Source organism: Microcaecilia unicolor, chromosome 4, assembly GCF_901765095.1.
Source record: "Microcaecilia unicolor chromosome 4, aMicUni1.1, whole genome shotgun sequence".
NCBI classification, from domain to species: Eukaryota; Metazoa; Chordata; class Amphibia; order Gymnophiona; family Siphonopidae; genus Microcaecilia; species Microcaecilia unicolor.
Window position 1 is genome coordinate 319,106,070 of NC_044034.1, and position 24,962 is coordinate 319,131,031.

Below are 24,962 nucleotides of genomic sequence, written 5' to 3' on the forward strand. Positions count from 1 at the left end.
GGGACGTCCTGCGAGGATTTCCTCAGGAAAACTTTGGCGCCCCTTTCGATTATGTCTATGTAACTTTGTAAGTCTAAGTGCTTTGAAAATACGTCTCTTGATGACGGTCTCCTTTGAATATTAGGCTCACAACTTCTTCAGATAATGAGCTGACTTGAAAAGGTGTAACACACTTGTTATTTTCTACAGTTTCACTTTTATGAATATAGATATTTTGGAATGGACTAAAAAAGGAATAATAAAAATGTCCAAATGTGACCTCTTTGTATATGTTATTGCTCTGGTAGAGTCAAGTTTCATATATGATGGACATTGGAGGCGAACAATTTGTTATTCATCTAAGAAAGAAGAGGTAAGTAATCATTATTTGGTGTTGTAAAGTGAAATGACTGGAAGTTAAGATGATAAATGGCTTTCTCCCTATATTAAAGAAGAGGAGTGGAGGGGAGTAAGTTTTCTTTTTCTGTAGCTTCTCACTCCAATTATTTTTCTTATATTGTTACCTTACAGGGGAAGGCCTTATTCTCCGAGGACAAGCAGGCTGCTTGTTCTCATGGATGAGTCGGCGTCCACGGCAGCCCGGAATCAGCAATTTTTCTAAGCAAAAATATGCAAAACTTTGCCTGAACCTTCCAGAACACGGGGTGCGTGCACAGCGCATGCACGGTCATCTTCCCGCACAGCAAGTGCGAGTCCCCACTCAGTTTTTTCTTTTCTGCGGTTGGCGATTGGCTGTTTGTCGGTCTCTCTCCATTTCGGCCTGAAGAAAGAGCTTTTGAGTGTGAGGTTTTGCCTCTTAGTTTCTTTTTTTTTTTTTTTGTTACATTTGTACCCCGTGGTTTCCCACTCATGGCAGGCTCAATGCGGCTTACATGGGGCAATGGAGGGTTAAGTGACTTGTCCAGAGTCACAAGGAGCTGCCTGTGCCTGAAGTGGGAATCGAACTCAGTTCCTCATTTCCCCAGGACCAAAGTCCACCACCCTAACCACTAGGCCACTCCTCCCCGCCGCGATTTTTCCATCCATGTCATCTAGGACTCCCAGCGGCTTCAAGAAGTGTACTCAGTGCAACCAGATAATCTCAGGTACCGACCCCCACGCGTGGCGTCTTCAGTGCCTTGGGCTCGACCGCCGCCCAGACGCGTGTAAGTTGTGTCTTAGCTTGAAAAAGCGGACGCAGGCATCGAGACAAGCTCAGCAGGACCAACTTTTTGGAGCTTCTTCCGGTTCTTCGACGTCGACATTGGTACCGAGGTCGGCGGCGTCAATATCGGCACCGGAGATGGCATCGACATCAGGAGCGCAGGTAATGGCTGTCCAGAGGCCACACGCTGGGAGCAGTGAGCCGTCGAGTGCGTCTCCACCTGCCTCGAAGACTCCTGCTATGCAGGCCCCACGGGACCAACCACTCTCGGACCCGACCCCGAGGAGACGTGTGGATTTCATGTCTTCCTCATCGGTACCCAGGAGTATCGATGACGTGCATCGAGCGAAGGCTAAGAAGCATCGTCATCGGTCTCCTTCTAAGCACGGCACTGGGAGCTCCGGGGCGTCGAAGGATTCAGCATCCATGAAGCGCCGACACCGGGAGGAGCGCTCACTCTCCATTCAGGAGATGGCGGTGCGTCAGTCTTCGGACAGCCCGGTACCGCCTCCTCAACCTCAACAGATTCTGGACCCGATTCTTGCACCGACCCCGCAGCCTTACTCGACAGCGACTCTGGACAAGCGCATCTGAGCCATTCTTCCAGGTCTGCTGGAGGGGTTGCTGCGTCAGCCTGTTCCGGTACCGGGGGTGCTTGCGCCTTCGGCACCATTGATGGAAGCGGCAGCTGGCTCTAGGCCTGTGGTGAGGTCCCCGACGCCGGTACCGCCTGCGACATCATCTGCCACCCAGGTCGACTCCCCATCGACATCGATGGAGGGAGCTTCATCGCCGCCGGCATGGAAGTCGACTTCTCAGCACCGCCATCGAGGACATGGTTCCTCGGTGTTGAGGCGGGCCCGGTTTCGGACTGCAGTTCAAGAACTCTTGTCCGATACCGAGGGGGATGCCTCGTGGGATGAGGGAGAAGATCCCAGATATTTCTCTTCCAAGGAGTCTTGTGGTCTTCCCTCTGATCTTACTCCTTCACCAGAAAGAAAGCTTTTTCCTCCGGAGAGTCTTTCTTTCTCTTCCTTTGTCCGGGAAATGTCTGTGTCTATTCCCTTCCCTGTGGTATCTGAGGATGAGCCCAGGACTGAGATGCTCGAGGTCCTTGACTATCCTATGCCACCTACGGAATCATCCCACTGTTCCTCTGCACAGTTTCCTTAAAGAGACACTGCTGAGGAACTGGATGAAACCACTAACTAATCCCACCATTCCCAAAAAAGCTGAGTCCCAATATCGGATTCGCGGAGAACCTGAGTTGATGAAGTCGCAGTTACCTCATGACTCTATGGTTGTGGATTCCGCTCTCAAGAGAGCCAGGAGTACTAGAGATTTCGCCTTGGCGCCCCTGGGGCGAGAATCTAGAACTCTGGACTCTTTTTGGAGAAAGCCTATCAGTCCTCTTTGCTCATGTCCAAGATTCAGTCATACCAGCTCTACACGAGCATCCACATGCGGAACACTGTGAAGCAACTGGCGGACTTGGTGGACAAGCTCCCTCTAGAGCACACCAGGTCTTCTCGGGAGGTGGTCAGGCAGCTGAAGGTGTGTCGTAATTTCCTGTCCAGGGGTGCTTACGACTCTTTTGATGTTGCATCCAGAGTTGCTGCTCAGGGTATAGTGATGCGCAGACTCTCATGGCTGCGTGCCTCTGACCTGGACAATCGAGTCCAGCAGCGGATTGCGGATATCCCTTGCTGGGGGGATAATATTTTTGGTGAGAAAGCCGAGCAGATGGTCGAACAGCTCCACCAGCGGGAAACCGCTATGGACAATCTCTCTCACCAGGCGCCTTCAGCTTCTCCCTCATCAGGTAGACGATTTTTCCGGGGAAGGAGGAATGCTCCCTATGCCTACAATAAGCGTAGGGACAATCCTCCTTCCCGACAGCCTTCTCAGGCTCAGCCCCAGCGCGCTCGTTCACGTCAACAGCGTGTGCCAAAGCAGGCCCCTTTGGCTCTCCAGCAAAAGCAAGGGACGGGCTTTTGACTGGCTCCAGCTGAACATAGCCGCTATCAGTGTTCGTGCCGGACGATCTACCAGTCGGAGGGAGGTTAAAAGTTTTCACCAAAGGTGGCCTCTCATAACCTCCGATCTGTGGGTTCTCCAAATAGTCCGGCTAGGATACTTCCTCAATTTGATCTCCAGACCTCCAAATTGCCCACTGGGAGCTCAGTCCTTCAGCTTCCAGCACAGGCAGGTACTTGCAGAGGAACTCTCTGCCCTTCTCAGCGCCAATGCGGTCGAGCCCGTTCCACCAGGGCAAGAAGGGCTGGGATTCTATTCCAGGTACTTCCTTGTGCAAAAAAAAACTGGGGAGGATGCGTCCCATCCTAGACCTAAGGGCCCTGAACAAATTCCTAGTCCGAGAAAAGTTCAGGATGGTTTCCCTGGGCAGCCTTCTTCTCATGATTCAGGAAAATGATTGGCTATGCTCTCTGGACTTAAAGGATGCTTATACTCACATCCCAATACTTCCAGCTTACAGGAGGTATCTTGGATTCCGTCTGGCAGCACATCACTTCCAGTATTGTGTGCAGCACTTTGGTCTCGTGTCTGCGCCCAGGGTGTTTACAAAATGCCTGGCAGTAGTTGCAGCGTCGCTACGCAGACTGGGAGTACATGTGTTCCCTTATCGCAACGATTGGCTGGTGAAGAACACCTCCAAGGCAGGAGCTCTACAGTCCATGCAGATGACTATTCAACTGCTGGAGCTACTCGGGTTTGTTATAAATTACCCCAAGTCCCATCTTTTCCCTGTTCAAAGACTGGAATTCATTGGAGCTCTGCTGGACTCACAGACGGCTCGTGCCTATCTCCCTGAGGCGAGGGCAGACAATCTTCTGTCTCTGGTTTCCATGGCCAGAGCGTCTCAGCAGATCACAGCTCGGCAGATGTTGAGACTTCTGGGCCATATAGCCTCCACAGTTCATGTGACGCCCACGGCCCGCCTTCACATGAGATCAGCTCAATGGACCCTAGCTTCCCAGTGGTATCAAGCTGCAGGGACTCTAGAGGATGCGATCCAGCTGTCCACCGAATTTCACAATTCCTTTTGGTGGTGGACAATTCGATCCAATTTGACCTTGGGACGTCCTTTTCAAATTCCTCAGCCACAAAAAGTGCTGACAATGGATGCATCCCTCCTGTGGTGGGGAGCACATGTAGATGGGCTTCACAGTCAAGGAGCTTGGTCCCTCCAGGAATCAGGTCTTCCTGGTGTCGCAAGCGGTCTGGAACTTTCTGAAGGCTTTCAGAGATTGGCTGTCCAATCAAATTATCCAAATTCAGACAGACAATCAGGTTGCCATGTACTACATCAACAAGCAGGGGGGCACCGGATCTCGCCCCCTGTGTCGAGAAGCCGTCCAGACGTGGCTTTGGGCTCGCCGTCACGGCATGTTTCTCCAAGCCACGTATCTGGTAGACGTAAACAACAGTCTGGCCGACAGATTGAGCAGGATTATGCAACCTCACAAGTGGTCGCTCAACTCAGGCATGGTACGCAAGATCTTCCAAGAGTGGGGCACCCCCTCAGTGGATCTTTTTGCCACTCAGATCAATCACAAGGTCCCTCAGTTCTGTTCCAGGCTTCAGGCCCACGACAGACTAGCGTTAGATGCCTTTCTCCTTCATTGGGGGAAGGGCCTTCTGTATGCATATCCTCCCATACCTCTGGTGGGGAAGACTTTGCTGAAACTCAAGCAAGACCGTGGAGCCATGATTCTGATTGCTCCCTTTTGGCCGCATCAGATCTGGTTCCCTCTTCTTCTGGAGTTGTCCTCTGAAGAACCGTGGAGATTGGTGTGTTTTCCGACCCTCATCACTCAGAACGAGGGGTCACTTCTGCATCCCAACCTCCAGTCTCTGGCTCTCATGGCCTGGTTGTAGAATTCACTTCCTTGTGTCTTTCTGAGGGTGTCTCCTGAGTCTTGCTTACTTCCAGGAAAGATTCCATGAAGTGGTGTTACTCTTTTAAATGGAGGAGGTTTGCCATCTGGTGTGACAGCAAGGTCCTAGATCCTTGCTCTTGTCCTACGCAAACCCTACTTGAATACCTTCTACACTTGTCAGAGTCTGGTCTCAAGACCAACTCCGTAAGAGTTCATCTTAGTGCATTTAGTGCTTATCATTATTGTGTAGAGGGTAAGCCTATCTCTGGATAACCTTTAGTTGTTCAATTCATGAGAGGTTTGCTTTTGTCAAAGCCCCCTGTCAAACCTCCACCAGTGTCATGGGATCTCAGCATCGTTCTCACCCAGCTGATGAAACCTCCTTTTGAGCCACTGAATTCCTGCCATCTGACGTATTTGACTTGGAAGGTCATTTTCTTGGTGGCTGTTACTTCAGCTCGTAGAGTCAGTGAGCTTCAAGCCTTGGTAGTGCATGCTCCTTATCTCAAGTTTCATCATAACAGAGTAGTCCTCCGTATTCATCCTAAGTTCCTGCTGAAGGTGGTGTCGGAGTTCCATTTGAACCAGTCAATTGTCTTGCCAACATTTTTTCCCCGTCCTCACACCAGCCTACTGAACGTCAGTTGCATACATTGGACTGCAAGAGAGCATTGGCCTTTTATGTGGAGTGGACAAGCCCCTTCAGACAGTCCGCCCAAATGTTTGTTTCTTTTGATCCCAACAGAAGGGGAGTCGCTGTCGGGAAACGCACCATTTCCAATTGGATAGCAGATTGCATCTCCTTCACTTATGCCCGGGCTGGGCTGACTCTTGAGGGTCATGTCACGGCTCATAGTGTTAGAGCCATGGCAGCGTTAATGGCCCACTTGAAATCAGCCACTATAGAGGAGATTTGCAAGGCTGCGACGGGGTCATCGGTCCACACATTCACATCTTATTACTGCCTTCAGCAGGATTCCCGACGCGACAGTCGGTTTGGGCAGTCAGTGCTTCAGAATCTGTTTGGGGTTTAGAATCCAGCTCCACCCCCCTAGACCCAATTTTGTTCTGTTCCAGGTTGCACTCTCAGTTAGATGTTACTTCGTAGGTCAATCTTTGTTCTGTCCTCGCCGTTGCGAGGCCCAATTGACCTTCTTTGTTGTTTTGAGTGAGCCTGGGATGCTAGGGATACCCCATCAGTGAGAACAAACAGCCTGCATGTCCTCGGAGAGAGCGAAGGTACTTACCTGTAGCAGGTATTCTCCAAGGACAGCAGGCTGATTGTTCTGACAAACCCGCCCTCCTCCTCTTTGGAGCTGTTTTCTTCTCTTTGCTTTTTGACATTACTGAGCGGGGACTCGCGCGCGCTGTGCGGAAAGACGGCCACACATGCGCGGTGCGCACGCCCCACATTCTGGAAGGTTCAGGCAAAATTTTGCCTATTTTTGCTGGGAAAAATTGCCGATTCCGGGCCGCTGTGGATGCCGACCCATCAGTGAGAACAATCAGCCTGCTGTCCTCAGAGAATACCTGCTACAGGTAAGTATCTTTGCTGTAGTTAGATAGATGATCTATTGACCTATCTTAGAACCTTAACCTCACATTTCATAGACTCATTAATAGTTGTGTTCTCTATAGAACCCTTTGTGCTTTCACATAGATCTTGGATTTTCAAATATCAAAACAGCATTTTTTTCTTCATCCGATGGAGCCCAGAACAGATGTTCCCAGTTTCTTAACATTTTTGGTTAACATTTTTGCACATGCACAGGCACCTGACATGAGTGCAAGGGACCAGCAGTTTTTTCGTAGAGCAGAGGAGTCATATTTGCTGGCTCTCCTCAGAGCTTCTTTTTTCTTGTCTTTTGGTGCCTTCCATAGTGGTATGCGGAGCAGAACCTTTCATTCATTATTATTTTTTTATTTTTTTTACTATTTGTTTTTCAGTTTTTAGTATTTTCAGCCTGTTTAAGTCTTTTTATTTATTTTTTAGGCCTGGGTGCCTGGGACTGATACTCACAGTTGGTGTTTGCCATGCCTAGGACCTGACTGCAAAGCTTCTAACTATCATCTCTCTTCTAAAATGCAGAAAGGGACACAAAAGAGTAGAGAGGCCCAGCGCAAGAAAGTTTTTGGCACTTCTAAGTTTGGTCCATCAACTTGCATCGAACCCAGCATTGAGGTTGCATCAGGATTCAACATCATCCTCATCAGCTCTGAGAGATCCTGATGTGGTCCATTGAGCAAAGACAAAGGAGCACCGACATTAGCCCCGCTTAAGCACAGTGCCAGGAGCTCCAGGTCATTGGCACCACCATTACCCAAGAATTGTCTGCATGGAGAGGACCACTCCCTCTCCATGGAGTCTGTGCTAATGTGCCAGTTTCCTTGACACCGGGACAAGTCTTCTGATTTGGCTCCCATATCTTTGGAAACTGTCGCATACCGACATTGCCCTGCTTTTCCTGATGCCTGCTGTGAAGGAGCAGCTCTAGGCCCTGTTGCAGGAGGAACTAGAGTGGATCTTGGCTTGGCGCAGTGTTAAAACATTGAGGGCATTGATGTTGACCATTGCTTAGCTGATACTAGAGGCCCATGCCTTGTCCGCTGCCTTTCATCAACACCAGTGCCTCGACGGGTTCTGGCGTCAGCATGAGAAGAGGCGGTGCTCCCCTCCAGCTTATTGGGAAAGAAGGTCCCCAGTTTCCAGGAAAGAACTTGTCCCTTGGCACTCTCTCCTAGAATCTGGACATTAGTCTAGCAGACCAAGGCAGACACAGCCTCAGCCAGCTTAAGAAGAGTATTTCATTGATTCTGACTTGGAGTATTCCTGGGTTTCTGAAGTTGAGCCAGAGGAGGTCTTTGAGAAGTCTCCTTTGTCATTTTTTTTAAGGAAATGGCTAAGGTCATTCAATTTGATTTAGAGGTTGAGGGTGAGCCTAGGGCTGAGAAGTTGGATGTCCTTGATTATGAGGACCCTCTAAGGAAGCTGTGATAGTGCTCGTGCATAGTGTATTGCTCTGATGATGAATTGGGAGACTCCTTCTCTCTGATGGTTGCAGTTGTCCACGTCTTTCCATGTACTAGTTAGAGTTTCAGCCATAGTGCTGTGGCTTTCTTCAGGATATTCAGTAAGGTCTGCAGCTTGTCTTTATATATAGTGGGTTCTCAGACCTGATTGGCTGGGGTTTGAGGTGATTTTGATGTGACCCTTCTTTCTGTCTAGCCAGTGCCTAAGAAGATAGACTGTATACTTAGGATCCAAAATGCTCTTAGATTCAAGAAGGAACAACTGCCACATCATTCTATGGTGGTCAAATCTGCCCCCAAAAGAGCTAAGAGTCCTAGAATCCACACCTCGGTGCTCTGGGGGCAAGATGCTAAAGCCTTGGGATCTTTTTGCAGAAAGGTTCGTCAGGGCTCGATGCTTGTGTCCCACATTAATTCCTTTCAGCCCTTCATGTGCATTTCTGTGCAGAACTTGGTGTGTGGTGTAGCAGAATTTGAGGGCACTCTGCCCCCAGAGAAGGCTGCAGAAATCAATACGTTATTAGCCAAGCAGAAGGAGGATTGAAAGCACTAGGCCCTGGCAATTTATGATGCTTTTCATGTGGTGTCCCAGGGTCTCCACACCAGTTATTGGTATGTGCAGAGTCACCTGGCTGTGTATTTCAGACCTTGAACCAGCAGTTTAGGAGAAACTGGCAGACGTCCCTTGCCGAGGAGATAACCTTTCTGGGGACAGAGTAGAAGAGATTGCTTACCTCATCAAGAAGAGAAATGATACCATGATGTCCGTCTCTCGGCCCATTGCTTCTTCAGCCTCCACGTTTAGGAGGGTTTTGCATAGAGGTCAATGGAAATCCTACCAAGACATAGATATGTTCTGGCCCACCCACCCAGCATATCCAGGGATCCTGCTACTGCCCTTGGCAGCAGTGGCCCAGAAGACCCAGCCAGCTTCCCAGTCAAAATAAGGGGTGAACTTTTGACTGGATCCACGAGAGCATAGTCCAAGTAAAAGTATCCATCTCAGCCTATTGGTGGGAGGGAGGGGCTGAATTTTTTCAAGCAAGATGGCCCCTTGTAACTTCTGAATGGTGGGTTCTTCAAATAGTCTTGGCTCTGGGCAGAGCCCTACACAGAAACTGCTTGAATACCTACACCTTTGAGTCTGGTCTTAGCACCAAATCTGTAATGGTTCATCTCAGTGTAGTTAGCGTTTACCATCACCTTGTAGAGGGTAAACCCATCTCTGTACAGCCTCTAGTTGTTCAATTCATGAGAGGTTTGCTTTTGACTAAGCCTCCTCTGAAACCTCAAAAGGTGTCAGTCCTCAACTGCATCCTCACCCAGCTCATGAAAACTCCTTTTAAGCCACTAGACACTTGTCATCTGAAGTTTTTCACCTGGAAGATTCTGTTTCTGATGGTGGTCACTTCAGCATACAGGGTTGGCGAGCTTCAGGCCCTAGTAGCTGATCCACCTTACACAAGATCCCATCATAATAGAGTGGTTCTCCACATGCATCCTTCCTAAAGTGCTGTTGGACTTCTGTCTTAATCAGTGAATTGTTCTGCTAACATTTTTCCTAAGACCTCATACCCATCCTGGCAAAAATACACTTCGTACCTTGGACTGCAAGTGAGGCTTAGCCATCTATCTGTTGCAGACTATAGCCCATAGAGAGTCTAACTAGTTTTTTGTTTCTTTTGACCAAAAACCAGATTGGAGCAGTCATCGGTAAGTGCACTTGGCTAGCAGATTGCATCTGCTTCACTTATGCCCAGGCTAGGCTGGGCTGTCTCTGGAGAGTCATGTCACAGCTCACAATTGCAGAGCTATGTCTGTGCCAATAGCCAACTTGAGATCAGCCTCCATTGAGATTTGCAAGACTGCAACTTGGTCTTTTGTCCACACATTTCACATCTCTCTACTGCCTTGAGCAGGACTCCTGGTGTGACGGTCAGTTCAGTCAGGCAGTTCTGCAGATTTGAAGTCTAAAATCCAACTTCATCCTTCTACACCCATTTTTCTTCTGTTCCAGGCTGCACCCTCACAACAGCAGTGTATAAGTTCTAGGTTAACTGGTTCACAGTTGGCCTTGCCTGTTGCAAGGCCATGTTGTTCTTTGGGTTTTTTTCTGTGAGCCTGGTAGCTAAGGATTCCCATATGTGAGAAGATAATGGCCTACTTGTCCTCAGAGAAATCAAAATTATTCACCTGTAGCAGGTGTCCTGAGAATAGCAGGACATATATTCTCTCACATTTCTCCAAGGAGTTATATTCCTGTAGCTTTTTTTCTATATTGCTGTTGTCCTCTTATACTTACATTGGTCAGGAAGGCACCCCTACCATATGTGTTGCTGTGCTACGAAAATCTTCAAGAAATTTCTTGAAAGCTGGGTAGTGTCCGTGCCAGGACTTCATCAGATGACATCACCCATTTGTGAGAATGTGTTCTGCTGTCCTTGGAGAACATCTGCTACAGGTGAGTAACTTTGCTTTTTCCAATGACAGGCAGACCAGTCATTCTCACAAATGGGTGATGTCATCCGATGGAACTCAGTGAGGTTGCTGCCCAGTACTCTGTCTCTCTAAGAGACCTTTGGCAGCATCCCACTACGCATGCATGGGTGCCAAACGTGAGAGCACCGGACCAGCAGTATTATTTTTTTCACAGAGAACAGAGATTGCAGTTTTGATCTCTCGTCAGTGTGTTTACTTTCATTTTTGTCTTGGTGCCTTCCCTTGGGGTTTCTGGCCTTTTTTCTGCATTATTTTCATTTGTTTGCTCCCTTTAGTGTTTGTAGTCATTTTTTGCCTTATTTTAAGTTTCCTTAGTTTTTCAGCTCTCTGGGTCCCCTTAGACCCAAGCTCCAGACAGGTTGTATCAAGCTTTTTGGGGGGGTTAATGGCCTTTCTTCACCCTCATCTCCCGAGTTGGTTTGTCCATCAGTCAGCCTCTACTCTCTTTGGTTTGTTCTATTTTTCGTGGAGGCTTCTCCTGTCCTTTTTGGTCCTATCTCTCCCTTTCTTCACCCTCACCATTGAGCTGTTTGATTTGGCATCGACTATTTTTCCTTCCGTTTCCCCATAAGATTCCCAGTGGCTTTAAGTGCTGTTCCCAGTGTAATCAGGTCATCTCTGGAACTGATCCCCATAACTGGTGTCTCCAGTGCTTGGGGCCAGACCACAATGCTCATTCCTGTGTCCTCTGCTTGGGCATGCAAAAGAGGACCCAAAGAGCCAGGGAGGTCTGGTGTGAAATTTTTTTTTAGTGCTAAGTCCAGTCCATCACGTCAACATTCGAAGCATCAATCTGATGGCTGAGGTGGTTCATTCCAACACTGGGAATGCACCAGTATCTGAGAAGGTCTCCCTCTGCCTTGATGTCAGACACTGTGTTAGGGTCCTGGAACTGGTCTGTATCGGACCTGGCACTGAGGCGATGTGAGGAATTGACATTGTCCTCATCAGTACCTTAGGGCTCAGATGCCCAATACCAAGGTAAGCCTATGAAGAGCAAGTATCGATCCCCCTCAAAGCACAGTACTGGGAGCACCAGGGTTGAGATGAGCACTCCCCATCTTTGAAGAGTTGCAGCTGCCTTCCAGATGGGCTCAAGTTTCCGATTTGACACCAACAGGTTTACAGGCTGTCCCCATACCAGCACTTGCCCCACTTTTGCCGATGGCTATATTCTTGACGACTGGTTCCAGGCCATGCTCCAGGAGGAGTTGATGGGCTTGCTGCAGCACCAGAATGCATTGGCATTGAGGGTGCTTGCACCAACCACAGCATAGCTCCAGCCCTCTTTGGAGTCTCAGATTTCACCTGTGGAGCAGCTGTTGACCACCATTGCCTCAGCGGACATCAGAGTCTGGGCCGGCCTATAAGGTATCTCGCTCAACGACAGGGGAGGAAGCTTCTCCAGGGCTGGGTGGCAGATCCATATATCGGCTACCTTACTAGCCTGGATGTTTCTCCAGTAGACCAAACAGAAAAGTCAGCCACCAGACATAAGGGACACTACGAACATGAAGGGAAGTCTGGAGAGTAGTGTAAACAACAAGACACTTGCAAAAACCAGATGGTTGAAGACTGTCATAAACAGGATTTATTTATAGAAGCCAATAAATGACTTGACATGGCATCGTGTTTCGGCTAAGTGCCTGCCTCAGGGGTCTTATTGTAACACAAAACATCTAATGGCGAGTCTGTACACTGTTGAGATGGAGCAGTCTTGAAAAAGACAGAAACACACCTCAGGGGAACAGTGAAGTCAGCCAACAACTAGCGCTATGAAGTCCCTCTCCTTCCCTCCCTCTCTCTCTCTCCCCCCTCTCACTCTTTTTCCCTCCCCTCTCCCTTCTGCATCTCAAGGACTGCAACCACCAAAGTGTGAGCAATGCAGCTTCAGTCTCATTGTCCCTTTCCTCTTTATGCCTCCTTCCTGATCTTTCTTATAGTTCAGATCTTCCTTTTCCTCCTCTGTTTCAGGAAAGTAGCAAAATCCCCAGGAACTAGCTGAGATATTGACAGGGCCATGAATAGCTGTTGCTTCTAGATCCTGGCACAACCAAACTTGTCAAAAGTGAATCTACCTAATCACTTTTGATCCCTTTGATCACATCTCAGCCTTGGTTTGCACCTACTGTAGACTGGATACCAGTGCAAGCAGGAAGGAGATGTTTCCTATTCTTGTTGATACAGAGCTGAGGGTGTGTGTTTTTCTCTCTGTTGTAGGGTTGCAGCACAAGGAGTGTGTGAGTCCTTTTGGGGCTCTAGAACTAGGGGGGAGGGGTGATGGAGAACAGGTGTGTGAAGGTGTGCTCTTCTCCAAGCCAGCAAGATTGGGGCCTGTGTGTTGGTACTCCCTTTGCTTGGTGAGGCAGTATTGGCAGTCTGTTTGTGGGAACCCTGCTCTGAGACTGCAGGATCGGGGGGGGGGGGGGTGAAGAAGGTGGAAGTGAGAGAGAAAAGAGGAGGATAGCAGAGTGAGAGGAGACAGAAAAGAGAAAAAGAGGGCACAAGATAGCAGAATAAGAGGAGAAGGGAGAAGGTTAAAAAGTGGGGTATATAGAAGGGGTTGAGTGGAACAAATTGTGCCACATGCGCATCCCACTTCACCATTCACCCATCCCTTACTTCCCCATGGGGCAGATGCTGGAGAAAGGTGGAAGTAGGGGTTAGGGCAATGCTTTCCAACCTTTTGTCCAACATTTCTCCATTTTATTTATTTATGCATTTTCAAATAATACAAGTTGAACAGTTGAAGAGATAAAAGAGTTTGTCCATAGTAAAATTAAAAACCAGAAAGAAAAAAAAATTAAGAATTATTTTAATAGTTATATAAGGTAAAATTCTGTATCATACCTGATAATTTTCTTTCCATTAATCATAGCTGATCAATCCATAGACTGGTGGGTTGTGTCCATCTACCAGCAGGTGGAGATAGAGAGCAATCCTTTTGCCTCCCTATATGTGGTCATGTGCTGCCGGAAACTCCTCAGTATGTCGATATCAAAGCTCCATCCGCAGGACTCAGCACTTAGAGAATTACACCCACAAAGGGACACTCTGCCTAGCTCACCACCGCCGAAACGGGGGAGGGGAATCAACCCAGCTCATCCCCACACAAGTGGGGGAAGGGAATCCGTCCAGCTCATCCCCGCGGAGCGGGGGAGGGACACCACACCCACCGATGCGGGGGGATCTGGCTTATCCTGCAACCGCAACCGCGGGAGGAGCTGACTGACCCCCAACACCGCCGAAGCGGGAGGAGTACAAAGCTGCCCTACAGCCGCACGAAGCGGGAGGGAGCGCCGGCAGAATTTAGGTCTCAATCCAGCCCCGTAAAACGGAGGGGAGAGGAATGCAGCAGCTCACTGTAACACAAAATCGTCTCAACTCCAGAAGAATTCAATCGAAAAAACTTGAACACGAAGATCTTCCTGAACAGGAACAGAAGACTAAACTTGAACCTGAAATGCAACCAGAATATAAACAGAACAGATATCTGGGAGGGGCTATGGATTGATCAGCTATGATTAATGGAAAGAAAATTATCAGGTATGATACATAATTTTACCTTCCATATCATCATGCTGATCAATCCAGACTGGTGGGATGTACCGAAGCAGTACTCACCCAGGGCGGGACATAGAAATCCCTGACCTCAACACTGAAGCTCCAAACCGGGCCTCCGCCCGTGCAGCCACAGTCAACCGGTAATGCTTGGAGAATGTATGAGCCGATGCCCAAGTTGCCGCCTTGCATATCTCTTCCAAGGAGACGGACCAATTATCCTCTTGTACCACCCTGTGCATAGGCAAGAAGAGTTCTTGTTTTTTTTACTTTCTGACTTTGGAAATGGTAACTTCTGGTTCTATGCATGCCTCCCTTCTCATCATCTCCGAGATAGAAGGGAAATAATTGGAGCACAGAGTGTCCTTGGCTTCAGCAAGCCTGTCAGTGATTTTCCACAAACTGAAGCGGACTCTGACACAGAGATATGCAGGTCAGAGATTTGCAGCAGCCATCTTCTAGTAACAAGATGTCATAGGCTTGTATAGGCCAAGACCAGCAAGGGAGACACAGGGACATACCCCTACAGGAGCTCAAAAGAGCAATCACCCGGTCTACAGCTCTGCCGCACTCTGCATAAGAGGGGGCTCGGATCAACCAGTCGTCCAGATAAGGATGGACTTGTACTCCTTCCTTCTGTAGGAAGGCCGCGATGACCACCATTACTTTAGAGAAGGTCCTTGGAGCAGTAGCCAACCCGAATGGGAGGGCTCTGAACTGGAAGTGTCGGCCCAGGACTGCAAAACGCAGAAAGCGTTGATGAGGAGGCCAGATGGGAATATGCAAGTAAGCTTCCTTGATGTCCAAGGATGCCAGGAACTCTCCTGCCTTCACTGCCGCTATAACAGAGCGGAGAGTCTCCATTCAGAAGTGCCGAACTTTCAAGGCCCGATTGACCCCTTTGAGGTCGAGGATAGGCCGTACAGAACCTCCTTTCTTTGGTACCACAAAGTAAATGGAGTAACGTCCCTTGCCAAGCTGATCTTCTGGCACCGGAACGACCGCACCCAGGCGGATCAGATTGTCCAAAGTCTGCTGCACTGCCACAGCTTTGACTGGAGACTTGCAGGGAGAGTGCACAAACCCGTCTCTTAAGGGTCGGCAGAACTCTAGCTTGTAGCTGTCTCTGATGACTTCCAGCACCCAAGTGTCTGAAGTTACCCTGGTCCACTCGCCCAGAAACGAGGACAGGCGTCCTCCAATCTGCTCTGGGCCATGGACCAGGGCCCCGTCATTGGGTACGAGACCCTGGGGGAGGACCGGAGGACGCACCTCCGGGACAGCGGTCTCTGCGAAAGGAATGCTGCTTGGGGGAGAAGTTCCTCTTGAAGGAAGAGGGGGCAGAGGAGCCCGACTTGCCCGGGCGAAACCGACGGGCTTCCTGAAACCATCCTTTGGAGGAACCGGGGCGGGCACCACTGGCCCGAGCCCTGACCTCTGGTAACCTCTTGCCCTTAGACGTGCCGAGATCGGTCACAATTTTGTCCAGCTCAACCCCAAAGAGCAGCTTGCCTTTAAAAGGCAACTTAGCCAGGCGAGACTTAGAGGCGTGGTCAGCAGACCAATGCTTCAGCCAAAGCCAACGCCGTGCAGAGACTGTCTGAGCCATACCTTTAGCCGAGGCTCTCAATACATCATACAGCAAGTCTGCCAAGTAGGCCAAGCCCGATTCCAGGGCCGGCCAATCAGCCCTCAAGGAAGGATCCGAGGGGGAAGCCCGCTGCACAATCGTCAGGCACGCCCTGGCCACATAGGAGCCGCAAACTGAGGCCTGCAAATTTAAAGCAGCCGCCTCGAAGGACGACCTTAAAGCCGCCTCCAATCTTCTGTCTTGGGCGTCCTTTAGGGCCGTGCCACCTTCCACCGGCAACGCTGTTTTCTTAGTCACCGCAGTGATTAAAGAATCCACGGTAGGCCAAAGAAAGGCCTCCCGTTCACCTTCAGGCAGAGGATAGAGGCGGGACATAGCCCTAGCCACTTTCAGGCTCGCTTCTGGGACATCCCATTGAGCCGAAATCAATGTGTGCATGGCCTCATGCACATGAAAGGTTCTAGGCGGGCGCTTCGTCCCCAGCATAATGGCAGAGCCAGCAGAGGCTGAGGGAGAGACGTCCTCCGGAGAGGAAATCTTCAAAATGCTCATGGCCTGCACTAACAGGTTGGGCAAATCCTCTGAGCGAAAGATCCGCGCTGCAGAGGGGTCATCCGCTCCATTTGAGCGGGAATCCGTCTCCTCCAAGGAATCCCCAAAGGACCGTTGGGAGAACTCAGATACGCTGCCCTCATCTACATCAGAGGAGACAGAGTCCTCTAGGGCCTGGAAATCCACCCGAGGGCATTTGCTTCCGGAGGCCTCAACCCCTTTATCGGACAGGGGAGCAGGGGCAGCGTTTTGCATGAGGAAAGCCTGATGCAGCAGCAAAATGAACTCAGGGGAAAAAACCCCCCCAGACTATGCACTTCTGCAGCCTGGGCCACGGCCCTAGATGCACCCTCAACCGGCGCTCGCAAGAGCGGGGGAGAAAAATGCTGCGCATCCAAAATGTCGTCTGGCTCGAAACTCCGAGAAGGAGCCGCGCGGGAAAAACGGCGCTTAACTTTGGCCGCTTTCTTGCCGTTGCCCGAATCAAGGGCGACCATAGCATTAACGTCTCCCACCTCGAGGGCGGCCCAAGAAGAAGCCGTCTGAGCAGAGTGGCCGGCCAAAATGGGGGGGGGGGGGGGCCAGCAGCGGGGGATGGGCGTTTATGGCGGGAAAAACCGCCGCACCGGAGGAAGAACCGGGACACTGACCAGCCTCCAAACTGACGCCCAACAAAGGCGATTCAGGCTTTGAAACCCCCGCTAGACGCGCACACACAGTCCGGGGAGCGATTCTTCACGCCCTCGCCCTCCGACGCCATAGGCCACGTGGAGACCAATCGGGGAACCCCCTGCCCGCTACAAAAGGTAAAAATTACCTGCTTCTCGCTCCGAGGTGTAACAAACTGGTGTCCCAGTGAGCAGCTGCAATAAACGCTGAAATAAACGCCCTTAAAGGACGTTCAAGAATTTTCTTTTTTTTTTTAATGGAGCCAACGGGAGGGGGGAGAAAAGGAGGGACCTGGCACCACCAGGTTTGCACTTGCTCAAGAAGAGCCCTCAACCCCAGGTACTCAACAAAACCTAAGAATTAGGCTTGGAGACCTAGCCAGAGCTGCTGCTGTGTGTGACCAACACCTGCTGAGATAGAGAACATACTGAGGAGTTTCCGGCAGCACATGACCACATATAGGGAGGCAAAAGGATTGCTCTCTATCTCCACCTGCTGGTAGATGGACACAACCCACCAGTCTATGGATTGATCAGCATGATGATATGGAAAATTCTGTTGCTAAAGTCCACAATATTAGGGGGTCAAAGTCTAAATCAAGAGAATTATAAAAACAGTGGGCCCAATATTCAAAGCGATTTATCCGGTCGCTGACTGGTTAAATTGCTTGGACAGAGCTGTCCGCTAATTTTTAGTGGCACTTAACTGGCTAAGTGCCACTGAATATCGTAGTTAGCACCAAACTCAGCCAGCTGTGCTGGGGGTATTCCAGGGCAGACTAAGTGCTGATATTCAGCCCTTAAGCAGCCAGGTTTACTTCATAATTGGGACCACATAAATAATGTCTGTCCTATTTTTATGTGGTAACCATGGCTGCTTAAGTGATGAATATCAATTTAAGCAGCTATGTCTTAACGGGCTTAAAAATAACCGGATATTCAAAGCCAAAGCCTGCACAGATCCTGGCTTTGAATATCAGGAGCTAACACTGTTGGCGGTGAGCAAAATGATCACACCTAGTGTTTCAATATTGACCTCACAATTACTTATAAAGAAAAATGGAGGTATATGCTGTGAAACCAGACACCTCAATACTAAAATGCATTTAAAACCTGGTCACTGACAACACATGCATAGCTGAGATAGGAAAATCTATAAGCTGCTGGGGTCGATGATGGCCACCTTGGAGGTGGTTCCATGGGTGAGAGCGCATATGAGGCCACTGCAGATTGCCCTGCTCCAACAATGGGCTCCGATTTCCCAGGAATATCAATTCAGACTAACGTGGCTCCCTGCGGCCTGGCTCAGTATGGATTGGTGGCTCTCCGACAGGATGCTGCGACAAGGAATACCGCTCGCGCTTCCTTCTTGGTGCCTGGTGATAACGGATGCCAGCCTTTTGGACTGGGGAGCGCATTGCCAGGGAAGCTAGGCTCAGGGTCAGTGGACACCCGTGGAAGTAGGGTGGTCCATCAATCGCTTGGAACTGAGAGCAATATTCCAGGCTCTTATGGCCCTTCCGCAAGACTCTGAAGGGGCTTGTGGTCCGGGTTCTGTCAGAGAACACGACAGCGGTGGCCTACATAAATCGTCAGGGTGGCACTCAGTGCAGGGCCCTGGCCGCTGATGCCGCTCAGATTTGCCACTGGGCCGAGCTCCACCTGCAGCTTCTGTCAGCAGCTAACATAGGTCAGAGCAACGTGCAAGTCGATTTTCTCAGCAGGCATCAAATCGACCCGGTGGAATGGGAACTGGCAGAAGAAGTTTTTCTTCAGATTTGTGCCAAATGGGGGACACCTGCAATGGATCTAATGGCGTCAAGTGCAAACGCCAAAGTCCCTCGTTTTTTCAGCAGAAGGAGAGATCCTCTCTCGGCAGGGTTGGATGCACTGGCTCAACCCTGGCCCTCGGGCCTCCTGTATGTGTTCCCTCCTTGGCTCTTGATAGGGCGAGTCCTCCTTCGGATTTGACTACACCCGGGATTGGTGATTCTCTTCGCTCCAGACTGGCCAAGGCATCCGTGGTATGCGGATCTCCGTTGGATGATGGTGGAGGCTCCATTTCCTTTGCCTCGGGTGCCGAACCTGTTGGTGCAGGGTCCGGTGTCTAAAGAGGATCCCTGCCGATTTGGTCTTACGGCCTGGCTCTTGAGAGGGCGCAACTGAGAGATAAGGGCTACTCTAACAAGGTCATCTCCACTCTCTTGCAGGCCCGCAAGCGATCTACCTCCACAGCTTATGCTCGGATCTGGCGCAGATTTGAGGCGTGGTGTGTTTCAAAGGCGATCACACCCACACGGGCTAGGGTCTCACCAGTGCTGGACTTTTTACAGGACGGCTTACAAAAAGGTCTGGTTTACAATTCCCTGCGGGTTCAAGTGGCAGCATTGGCATGGTTTCGAGAGAAAGTCTCGGGCTTATCCCTTGCTGCTTATCTGGATTTCTCAGAGGGGTGCTTCGGCTCCGTCCTCCTGTGCGGTCGCCTTGTCCGGCCTGGAACCTGGGGCTGGTGTTGAAAGCTCTCCAGCATTCGCCTTTCGAGCCGCTTAAGTGAGCTTCAGAGATGGATGTGACTCTCAAGACAGTCTTTTTGGTGGCCATGACATCGGCTAGACGCGTGTCTGAGCTTCAGGCGCTGTCCTGTCGGGACCCTTTTCTACAATTCTCGGAGTCCAGAGTAACGGTACGTACATTACCCTCCTTCCTGCCTAAAGTGGTTTCAGCATTTCACCTGAACCAGTCCATTTTTCTTCCTTCTTTTTCTAGGGAAGATTTTCCAGATTACTTTGGGCAATTGCATCTTTTGGATGTCCGCAGGGCTCTGTTGCAGTAGCTACAGATGTCAAATGACTTCAGGACTTCTCATCACCTGTTTGTATTGTTGTCAGGTTCTCGACTCGGGTGTCTGGCGTCTAAGGCCACTATAGCCTGTTGGCTCAAGGAAGTAATTTTTTCTGCATATCTGCTTTCAGGACAGTGTCCGCCTGAAGCGTTTAAGGCACATTCCACGAGAGCGATTTCCTCGTGGGCTGAAACGGGTGCACTCTCTCTTCAAGAGATCTGTAGTGCGGCTACTTGGGCTTCTCAGCTCTCGTTTGTCCGGCATTACAGGCTGGATGTTGCAGCGAAGCAGGACGCGCATTTTGGAGCACAAGTGCTTGCTCGCGGAGTGGCCTGTTCCCACCCTAAGTAGGGAGTGCTTTTGTACATCCCATCAGTTAATGGATTCATCTGCTGCTGATGACAAGGAAGGGAAAATTAGGTTCTTACCTTGGTAATTTTCTTTCCTTTAGTCACAGCAGATGAATCCATGATCCCTCCCTGGCTGACTTTGTTTTTTAGTTCAGATCTTTCATGCAGATATATATCTCATTGGGAGAAGTTGGAAACCAGTTTTCAGAGTTTCTATATGCTGTTCTATTAAAGGAGGTTGAGATCGCCCCTCCTTTGTGCGGTTATTGCTCCAGTTCTGGGGCGTTTGTTCGCTGTGAGGAAAGTTTAAGTTATTCTACCTTTATGATTCACTCTGCTTTGGAAATCTCAAATACTGAAGGCATTTGGGGCTAGTCGTCCAAGGGTCACTGTGGTTTTTCAGTGTTCTCTATCTCCACCTGCTGGTAGGCGGATACAACCCATCAGTTAATGGATTCATCTGCTGTGACTAAAGGAAAGAAAATGACCAAGGTAAGAACCTAATTTTCACTTTTATGGCTGCTGTAAAATGTGGCCTTAGTGCATGGGAAAAACAAGCAGAAGGGCATGCTAAGGCCACTTTTTACCACATCTTAGCAAAAGGAGTCCAATGTTAGTTGAAACGGATCAAAAAACGCATACTAAATTGTGCATTTACAGGGAAATTTCAAAAGAAAACAAGCTCCTATCTGAAGAGGGCGCAATAACAGTTAAAAAAATCACACAACCCCAGTTGATGATTAAAATAAAACCATAGACCCCTGCTTCTCTCCCCTTCCTCATCCACTTTCTTCTTTCCTCACTTATCCAGAGCTTGAAAGCAGTGGCAGCAGTACAGGGCCCTGTGTGCCAGTCATTTTCACAGACCCCTGTATTCTAGATGTGTTTCCAGGTTAACTAGAAATATACACAGGAGGAGGGGGCAGGGTCTGTGAAAGGTCACTGACTTGCAGGCCCCATGCTGAGACCTCCAATATTGCTGCTAGGCATGAAGCTCAAGAGCTGCTAATAGTTCCAGGACCTTACTGCCTACAGAACACAAAATGGTTCCCCCTTGAGCTAGAAGCTTGTTTATCCTCTCCCAAATAAGAAGAACCACCCCCATTCTTCTGTCTAAGAAGACCCTCTAATACCCAAGAACCTGTGAAGCATCCAGGTGACCAGGGCCGCCGAGAGCCGGAGCCGGGCCCGGGACAAGGCCGCCCCCAGGCCCCCCCCACCCGAGGTCGCCGGCCACCCGAGATCGCCGGCCCCCCCCCCCCCCCGCCGCCCACCCACCCAAGGTCGCCGGGCCCCCCTCCACCCGCTATCGGGCTGGGCCCTCGGAACTAACCTTAAGCCTCCTTTCACTTCGCAGCAAGCAGCGGCAGGGCAGGCCTCTCCTCCTTCCTTCCGTGCCCGTGAGGGCGGGACATGGAGGGAAGGAGTGGTCTGACCTGCTGCTGCTTGCTGCGAAGTGAAAGGAGGCTTAAGGTTAGTTCTGGGAGTGACGGAGGGCGGGCCAGGTGGCGGGGGGGCCCGGGCCCCGGGACTTTTGTCCCCCCTATCCCCCCCCTCTCGGTGGCCCTGCAGGTGACTGCTGGACTTAAGTCACAATAGAGGTCCAGAAGTAGAGAAAGCAACTCTGTGATCTCATCCACTGATGATGTGACTCAATTTGGGGTCCCAGCCCACAGTTCGGGAATTACTGGAGTATGGTTATCTGCCTCACCCTTGGGAATCATAATTGCAGCTATTTTAAATCATTGAAAAATCCATATCTGGTAGGTTCACCTTCCATCCCCACTCAGCAAATTGTTCTCTAATGGGACATCTAGGTTAGACATTCAGAATTTCCCAAGTGTTTTACAAAATGCACTGCTGAGCACAGAGCTTTTTGTAAAATATATTCTCTGAGGACAAGCAGGCTGCTTATTCTCACGTGTGAGTCGACGTCTGCGTCGGCTTGGGAATTGGCATTTTTCAACAGCAAAAATAAAGTTTTGTAAGAGTCTTCTGGCGCACGTGCACGCGGACAGACTTCCCTTACCTAAGTTTTCTTTTTTCTGCGACAAGGTGCAGCAGGGTTTTTTCTGTGCTTCTCGTAGAGGCCAGTGAAAAGAGTCTTCTTTTTTCATGAATTTATTTGCTTTTTTCTTGTTTTGTTTAAAAAAAAAAAGATATTTACCTTAGTTTTCTTAGTTCCTTCTTGTTCCTGTTTTTAAGTATTCTTTGTTTTTTCAACGCGGCCGTCCTTTAGGCCGCAAAGGCGGGTTTCTTCCATTTTTTGTGTGCCCTTCCTTTTTGGCACAATCACGTCTTTTGATTTCGCCAAGGCTGTTTTTCCTTCCATGTCATCAAAGACACCCAGCAGCTTCAAACGTTGTACTTGGTGCAACCGGACTATTTCAGGTACACCAGGCCTGGTGTATCCAGTGCCTTGGGCCCAACAACAGCCCAGCTGCTTGTAGTTTGTGTCTTCGTATGAAGAAACAGACCCAAGTGGCTCGACAAGCCCAGTGAGAAAAACTTTTTAGGGATTGTTCCGGTCCTTCAATATCGGCATCGACATCAGTACCGAGGTCGGTGGTGTTGGCATCGACATCAGGAGCAGAGGTAATGGCTGCTGAGAGACCAAGTCGCGCTGAGAGCAGTGAGGCATCGGGTGGGTCTCCACCTGTTTTGAGGCCTCCTGCTATGCAGGCTCCCCTTGGACCCGACCCCGAGGAGACGTGAAGATTCCAGTCGGCACAGAGGAGTCTCGATGATGGGCATCAAGCGAAGATGAAGAAGCACCGTCATTGATCTCCTTCTACACTCGGTGCCAGGAGCTCCGGGGCGTCAAGGGATTCTGCACCCGAGAAGCGTCGGCACCGAGAGGACTGATCCCACTCTATACAGGAGGTGCCAATGCGTCGGTCTCCTAGCAGCTGGGTACCTGCTCCTGAACCTCAGCAGATTCTGCCACCGGCTGTTCCACCGACCCTGTAGCCTTCTCCGATGGAGGCTCTTGACGAGCGCATCTGGGCTTTACTTCCAGAGCTTCTGAAAGACCTGCTGCGTCGGTCTGCTTTGGTGTCGGAGGTGCTTGTGCCTTCCGTACCGTCTGCTGCAGTGGTGTCTAGCCCTTCACCTGCGGTGCGGTCCCCATCCTTGGTGCCATTTGTTGCACTGGTGTCGGCTGCCACCCAGGTCGACTCCCCTTCGATGTCTGTGGAGGAAGGTTCGCCGCAGTCCATGCAGACGTCGGGGTCTCGACATCGCCATCAAGGACGTCGATCCTCGGCGTCAAGGCAGGCTCGGAGTTTCCTGAGAGAGGTATTATCCGACACTGAAGAGGAGCACTCAAGGGATTCAGAGGGAGATCCCAGATACTTTTCTTCTGATGAGTCGTATGGGATTCCCTCTGAACCTTCCCCTCCGCCTGAAAGGAGACTATCTCTTCCGGAGAATCTGTCCTTTACTTCTTTTGATCAGGAAATGGCTATAGCCATTCCAGTTCCTATGGAGGCTGAGGATGAGCCCAGGGCTGAGATGTTCGAAGTCCTGGACTTTCCTTCTCCACCTAAGGAGGCTGTGACGCAGTGGTGTGCTGGTAAATTTTTAACAGGCTCTCTTCCTGGTCCACCTCGGCGCCCCCCCCCCCCCCCCCCCCCCGGTCCACCTTGGCACCCCCCATCCACCTCTGTGCCCCCCCAAAATTGCAGACCTGGCTATAGTTGTGGCGGGGGGGGGGGGCAATGCATTACTCTCTCCAGGAAAAAAAAAATTAAATGATCCCAGGTTCCAATCTAATTCATGTTTAATATGGGATAAAATGCCATAAATAAGTAAATAAATATAAACTTTTAACGTTCAGCACCTGATTCTCAAAGTGGACATATTCCAAACACTATAATGAAAATAAAATTATTTTTTTCTACCTTTGTTGTCTGCTGACTTTGTTTCTCTGATCATGCTGGCCCAGTATCTGATTCTGCTGCTCTCTATCTGTTCCCTTGACTCCGTTTCCAGGGCTTCCTTTCCATTTACTTCTTTTCTTTCCTCCTTTCTTCTTCATTTCTGGTCCTCCGCAGACTTGACTGTACAGTGGATCCAGCTTCTGCCTATTTTCTCCATCCATGTGCAGTTTCTCTCCTCACTTCCTTTTCCCTCATCTAAACTCCTTCCTCTATCTTCCCTCCATGTCCAGCATTTCTTCTCTCTCCCTCCCCTCCATCCATGTCCAGAATTTCTCTTGTCCTGCCCTCCAGCCATGTCCTGAAACTCTCCTCTCTCCCCTGCCCTTCTCTATCCATCCATGCCCTGAAACTCTCCTCTCTCCCCTGCCCCCCTCTACCCATCCATGCTCAGCAATTCTCTCCCCTGCCCCCCTCTATCCATCCATGCCCAGCAATTCTTTCCCCTGCCCCCCTCTACCCATCCATGCCCAGCAATTCTCTTCCCTGCCCCCCTCTACCCATCCATGTCCAGTGATTCTCCTCCCTCCCCTGTCCTCCCGCTCCCATCCATGTCCAGCGATTCTTCGTCACCCTCCGCTCCCGCTCCCATCCATCTTTTTGTATTACCTCCGTCGAAGCGCTGCGTTATTTAAAGCTCTGCTGCCCGTCTCCAGCCTTCCGCTGCTTGCTTCGTGATGATGTTCATTCCCTCAGTCCCGCCTTCGCGGAACTAGGAAATGACGTCAGAATGACGTCTGAATGTGGGACTAAGGGTACAAACTCATCAGAAGCAAGCAGGGAAGGCTGGAGACGGGCAGCAGGGCTTTAAATAACGCGGCGCTTCGACGGAGGTAATACAAAAAGACGGAGGGGAGGGTGGGTGCGAAGGATATCGTTGGACAT

The 24,962-nt window shown here is 50.1% G+C and overlaps 1 protein-coding gene across 1 annotated transcript in view; it reads left to right on the plus strand.

Moving 5' to 3' along the window:
* LOC115469724 (disintegrin and metalloproteinase domain-containing protein 9-like) overlaps positions 1-24,962 on the plus strand; it is a 581,856-nt gene that overhangs the window by 62,999 nt on the left and 493,895 nt on the right. Inside the window, 1 exon segment of the mRNA XM_030202512.1 lies at positions 11,769-11,946. Coding sequence (XP_030058372.1) covers positions 11,769-11,946 — 178 coding nt within the window.